The 6,782-nt window shown below is 42.5% G+C and overlaps 1 protein-coding gene across 1 annotated transcript in view; it reads right to left on the bottom strand.

The window, feature by feature from the left end:
• Positions 1–6,782, bottom strand: part of LOC117937013 (corticotropin-releasing factor receptor 1-like) — a 70,022-nt gene that overhangs the window by 26,918 nt on the left and 36,322 nt on the right. Inside the window, exon 6 of the mRNA XM_034860629.1 lies at positions 3,587–3,693. Within this exon, the coding sequence (XP_034716520.1) occupies positions 3,587–3,693 (107 nt within the window). The remainder of the gene's footprint in view (positions 1–3,586; positions 3,694–6,782) is intronic.

The following is a 6,782-nucleotide window of genomic DNA, read 5'->3' as shown; positions in this document are numbered from 1 at the left end:
CCCCCCCACACACACACACACTATATCACAATATTAGGGACCAGCCATTAGCGAGGCAGCGACTGCCAGCAGCGGTTCTTTTCCCCTCCTTTCCAAACGTATTCATTAAACTGTGTGACCTCACTTCTGCTGGCATCCCACCGTGGGGTCAGCTCGGCCGGGTGCTGTTAATTAGGAGGAAACACTCCTGCAGACAAGCCTTTGTCGAAGACAGAGGAATGAATAAAGAAGACGTTTGTTTGCATCCTGTGTCTCTGCGGTCTCTTCTTAACCTACAGTATAAGCACTAATATACCTCTATTTTATTTGGCATTGTATTGTATTACTATATGGGGTTCAACGTTAAAGGGTCCTTTGTTTTGGTTTGTGATTGATGGGAACATGGCAGAAAGGATCCCTTCAGAGATTAGACCGTTTTTCATGAGTAAAAACCTCTTTGTAGTTCCACTCTTGCTTATGGGTAACCAGAGTACAAAGTCCCATGATCCTGAGGGGCCCGTGGTGGATGAGATAGTAAAGACATGTGAACCATATTTAATATGGAGGCCTGTGTAGAATGCTACCGTGTTAGTCTAAGTTTGGGTTTCCATCAAATGGATAATTGATTAAGCAACGACAAGGGGAAATTATCATTATCGTTGGCTTAACCAAATACTGAAGTGGACTGAGTGCAGGGTTGTTTTTGTTAATAATTTGTGAGATTAGGGTTGTGGCAACGAGGAATCGAATAGATGTCTGAGAATTCCTCCCATGGCGGTGTGACATAAGATTTTATGGTAAAATCTACAAGAAACAGTTGGAGCTGTTGAGGATTTTGCTAAGTTTGCCATGATTAAACTAAGCCTCATAGTGACGAGTATACTGCAGTGTAAAGAGAAGTACTTCCTCTCTTGTTAATGATAACCAGAGTACAAAGTCCCATGATCCCGCGGGGCCCGTGGTGCATGGATGAGATGGTAAAGACATGTGGTTCTGCCTGTATAGAGCGACCTTATTGGTCAACAAAGTTTGGGTTTTCACAAAATGGTTATTGCCATTTTTTTTAAAGTCTTCTCTCTAATTTCTTTAATTTTTGTTTTATTTAGATTTATTTCTTTTTGTTAGTTCTCTCTCAATCTGTTTCCTTACCTTTGAGCATGTGTCTGTGATGCAAGGTCTTTGTAAATTATATGCTGAATGTATGAAAAAGGGCAATTTTTTGTTTTCAGTCCCTGTGAGATGTTGCTGATGAGTCATTCTGCACTGCCCCCCCCCCCCCCCCCCCCCCCCCCCCCCCCCCCCCCCCCCCCCATCATATGACAGTGGCTTCGTTAGCTTGAGTGCGGTGCTAGCTGCTGCAGTGATATCTCGGGTCAGAGGTGTGAATATCCGTTGGCAAAAACCTTGTTAACATTCCTAAAAGAGGTCGGCTGCGGTCTAATTTATTAATGTCTTCATCTAACATAGGCAAGGGAGGGTGGGGGTGGGTGAACAGCTTACCCTCATGCTCGCTAAATCAGATCCCTGAACAATTTAGTTAATTTTCTTTTCAAAGTTATTCCCTGACTGCAGATGGAGCTGCAAAGTGGGGAGATTACTCCAGCTTTTATTTCATGCATATTAAGTTTTAGGTGACGGACATATTGAGGAATTCAAGGCTTGGATTGGGAATCCTAAACAAATTCTTCCCGGGTCATTGGAAGAAAAGACGCTGTGTTCTCTTGCTGTTTTGTGTTTGCTTTGTTAAAACTTCTCTTCTCTGGAAGGCATGACAACACAAGATCAGTTTCCTCCCGCAGGACATCGCTCTGATGACCAGTTAAATGTACAGTACGATATGTCATCTTCTGCTGCTAATCAAAACAATAAAATACAGAGCAATGCTGTCAATGCAGTCAGCTTCTCTGGAGTCTGGCATTGCCAGACCTTCCTCCAAAGTGCTGCAGAACTAGTCCACACAACCTGGTATTGGGGAAGAATGTGGTCTGGTTTATTGGGATTTCTTTAAACCAATCATAATCATCATAGGCCTACAAAGCCACGGTGTCGCTGCAAAATAGCCTTGGGAAGGAACTTGTTTTGGTGGGACATATGTACGTTCAAAGGTTGTTTTAGTCGTGCAACAGAAAGCTCAGATTGGGCAGATAGTCCAACTAGCTGTCTAGATTTACCCTGCAGAGATCTGAGGACCAGGTAACCATAGTCCTCAGAAATCCACCAGAGGTTAGAACGCCAACACAGACAAAGCCAAAGGTACCTGGAGGGGATGGGTCCTGCATGTCACGTTTCCTAAACTCAACCCTTGGTTTCTTTTCTTACTAAAGCCAACCCCGTTCTGGTTTGTCTTTTCCAAAACTCAACCGTAGCTTTCTTATCATAATAACACAACAAGTGGCGCATATGTTTATCTGCGCTGTATAAAGCATAGACTTACACGGAGATAGATGAAAATGCGTACAGATAGCATCGACGTGTATGTTTAAGCAAAGTCATGACGTCATGTTGTCAAAACAAACGCACCCAGTGATTAAAACCAGCAAAAACATTGACTTCACGTTAAACATGTGTTTCTCCTTCGCTGTTTGGTTTGTCGGCGGAGGGGCTGCGAGCCGCTCTGCCAGCAACTAAACGCAGATACATCCGCAGTTAATTTCCATAACTGCACAAAACAATGAAACTCACAAAACAACTGGTTTCTCAGAAACCTAATGGCCGTAACATAAATCTACATTATTTTTACACTCATCCAGGAGAGTGCTGTGTTTCTGTGTTGAAGCTATAATCCAAAGAAACCCTTGAAATCCAAACTCACGGTGCCATTTCTATTCTGTTACACCGTCTGTCACCCTTCAGAAGCTAAAAATGCTCCAACTGTCATTACAGTGGAGGATTTTTTTTGCCCTCAAAAATATCTCTCTCCTCTCTGCTGTAATCTGTTCCCCTCTCTGCTCCCAGTTCCACAACACTGAGCAGGAGTAGCAACCTTTCTCTCCATCACACAAGCAACCTTCCACTAAATGCTTCTCGATCTCATTAAAAAGTGAAGCTGAGTAATAAATGCCAAACTCCTTCTCTATCCCTGATGCCATTTTTAGATGGCCCTCGCTTGCCCTCCCTGCCCGAGCCACACAAACATGGCTAGTGCATAAACGCTGTCCTGTAGACCTTCTGTTTATGTCTCTCGGTGGCCTTTCATGCTTTTCTCACCCCTCCCTCTCGAGAATCGATAACAGCCCCGGGTGTCGAGGGTGCTAAGACCTTTCTGACGTTAACGCTTGGTGTATTCCGGTTTGTCAGAGAAACCCATTCCACCTCCTTGTTGTCTCAGAAGGCCTTCAAAAGCCTGTTTTGGTTTTCCTTCTGAGATGGGACTAATATTCCCATTTGAGGGGAAATATGCCCTAGTTTTTTTTTTTTTGCAGGCGTCTAAACCCTTTTACATCTGCGGGATTGAGATAGGGAAGGTTTCATCCCATGACCAAAGGGTTTTTGAATAAGAACGAGGGGCGCTTTGGACGAGGGATCTCGAGAACAGGGACGTCTCTGTCACATCAAGGCCGTCTTTAGGATTATCAGTTGGACTGGCGGCGCTGGGACCAACACTTACCTCAAACACAAGAAGAGGAAGAAGGCTACCAGCAGGGCCACCATGGAGATGCAGTGACCCAGGAAGTTTATGATCACAGCTATTTGGTAGTGCATCTTGCCTTTTTTCTGCAGAGAGAGAGAGAGAGAGAGCAACAGACAGAGAGAGAAAGAGAGAGAGGATGAGTCTTTTGGGATATTTCTGATTTGCCGAAACAATATTCAGGATAAGAAAAGAGACTTCAAAGACAAAAAAATCCTCTTTGGTCCGTTTTTTCTCTCCTTTTTAAAAAAAAAAAGCAGACTGCTGCTGTTGCTTTGAACAGAGGCTGTCACGGTTGTGGTTTGGATTGTGGTGTTTGCTGCTGTGTTGTGTTAAATGTTTCCCTGTTTCCTAGTTTGCTGTCTCTTGTGTTCTGTTATCTGTGCGTTTTGCCATGTATGTTTCTTGCCTAGCTTCCTGTTTTACTTTGTTGTCTCTCTGTGTCTCCTATGTCATGTGTGTCGTTGCACTTCCTGTCTTGTGGGAGATTTCTGATTTACCAAAACAATGTTCAGAGTAAAAAAAGAGACTTCAAAGACTAAAAGAAATTGTCTTTGGTCCATTTTTTTAAAGCGACTTCTACTGTGGGTTCGAACAGAGGCAAGTTCAGAAACTATTAAAATAAAAAAAAGGGTAAAAGTGTGTTAAGACTGATTTGAAGCTCTGATGTTGAATTACCAATACACTTAGTGTATTAATGATATACGTAAACAACTTAACATAATCTATAATTAAATAATATCAATAAATAGCTGCAATACTCAACAGCCAATGATGTGTTATGATAAAATCTAGCTCCCTAGTAGCATACATGATGCTAACAAGAGATTTCTGTAATATCAATACAGTAAACATTGACCTACTTAACCCTCCCGGGTCAAAAAGACTTTTTTTAGTTTAAAAAAAACTATCACCGAGGTTTGAACAAGCATTTGCTGGGTGAGAGTGTGTTGTTTTTGCCGTGAGGGGAACTCGGCTCTCCAGCTGCCACTATATCCATATTATTGGGAGGGGGATTTCATTCTTGCATGTTTTGTGTGGTTGTGCATGATCAGAAATCCCCCCCTTTTCCTTTTTTCATACAAATCGCACCCTGAAGCCACCTACCCATCACCCTACCATTCACTCTGGGTGCCAATCAGATTTCAGGGATGTCCGTGCCACCCTTGGTTTAGAATACATGAAAAATGGGATTCTGGTGCGTGTGCACACAGTCACATACACACCAACCACATGAGGCCTTCTGGTCCTGCTGCTGCAGCTGAAGCTTTAACACAGACCACAGACACATCTTCCTCTGAATCGCTGCCTAAGACCACCGTCTGACTCAGATATCCATTGTGATCGGATTTCTTCCACACTTCCGACAGTAATCTGCGCTGTTAGAGGATTTATGTAACATGCTGGTGTCTACGCCGAGATTAAACCAGGACATGTTTAATCCCGGCCCCTCCCGCCCTGAAAAACGTTTTTCCTTTCACTTCATTTTGGTGCAGCAGCTCAAATCTATTGTCTATAGTCGACAGTGGACAAATGACACTGAGTCTTTCCCTTCCGATGCATGAATGTGCATGGCTTTGGTGATGTATGCAGGGACAGATATTCATGAGACTGGTCTAATGAGAAACCAGTCCACATACCTAAACCAGAAAATAGATTCTTTGTCAATGCTCTCCGAAAAGACTCACATGACGGTCATAAAACGAGTCATATAAAAAAATTCTTTGGTGACTAGATGTTCTCGGGTTGGGTTAGGGGACAGACTATAGTTGAGATTACTTTTCTATAGATAAATGCTGCAATATGTCTCTCAGAATGTGCAACAACGCAAAGAGGTAAGTGTATTGTGTTACACTCACATGTCAGGTGTACTTTAAAAAGTCCTAATCATTGCCATAGGGCATGTGTCCTCCCCCACAACCCAATATGTAGAAGATTTGTCCCGCTTTAAAAAATATGAAAGACAGCCCACTCCACCAAAAAACTTAAAAACAACTGTTCAGGAGACTCAAAACAAGAACCGGGTCTACTTTGCAAGATTTGGGGGTTAATGAACACAACAGGAGCGTGGATCTTCTGGCTTTACCAAGGTCTCATTCTCTAACTGATTTGTTGTTGTTGATGTACATGATTACTAAAAAAACATCCCGAATTCTGTGATGTTTTGCATATGCAGAAAGTTTTTGAACAATACCGGAGAATAACATTTTCCAATACATAAATAAAGACATTTGCACCATAGATTGTTGCATTAGAAATCACCCCAATTTAGGAAATGAAGTGTTTGATGCAGAAAATTTTATGGGGGGAGGACCCCCAGACCCCCACGTTTTTAAGTGCCCCCCCCCCCATGGTAAGACAAAACCTACGCCCTCGATCATTGCACTAATCATGTGTAGTAACTTTACCCAAGTAAGGTACCTAAAGTTGTGTTTGTCATATATTGTACTGAACCACAGTCTGCAGTTTGGAGAGCTAATTTGAGCATATGTTTAATTTAGACAAATCAGGAGGGTATTTTCATCCAAAGTGGTTGCATAACAACAACAAAACTAGCAGAAAATGTCCCTGTGCTGCAGTAAAATGCTTTTTTTTCATCAAACAAGGGATGAAGACTTGGTCCTCCATCTTTTTGAGCGGAGTCAAGCTGCAAAAGGATCATTTCAAGGGTAGTACTAAATGAGGGATGATTACAATGATAAGTGACTACACATTACATTATTACTCATTCACTGTACATACATAAAGCATGTGTGTAGTAATATAGACCTGAAAGGGAATGTGACTCAGTCCTTTGACAGACATCACAGGACTGGCTGACACATGAGGACATAAATCAGCAAACAGGAGGGTTCTTTGAAATAAACAGCAGAGCCCAGAGAGCAAGAAGAGAATATAAGACCCACCCACCACTAGCCTCAGGTCTGAAAGGTGTGACAATGTGTGCGCCTACGAGTCAAACCTGAATCCCTCTTGGTCCAAAAGACACTTAACGCATATTTGAGGAAACCAACTCGAGTGAGTCCCTAAAAGGAAAAAGAGGATTTTGTTTTTCTTCAAACAAACTTTCCAATGAACCTTTGAGCCACACAGTATCTCTTCAGAGTGGGACCACTAAACATCCGGATCAATAAAAGCTGAACTTTAAAGAGAAGCTACTGCTACCCCCCCCCCC

This window comes from Etheostoma cragini, chromosome 21, assembly GCF_013103735.1.
Source record: "Etheostoma cragini isolate CJK2018 chromosome 21, CSU_Ecrag_1.0, whole genome shotgun sequence".
In the NCBI taxonomy this organism is placed as follows: Eukaryota; Metazoa; Chordata; class Actinopteri; order Perciformes; family Percidae; genus Etheostoma; species Etheostoma cragini.
This window is presented reverse-complemented; position numbering and strand designations above follow the sequence as displayed.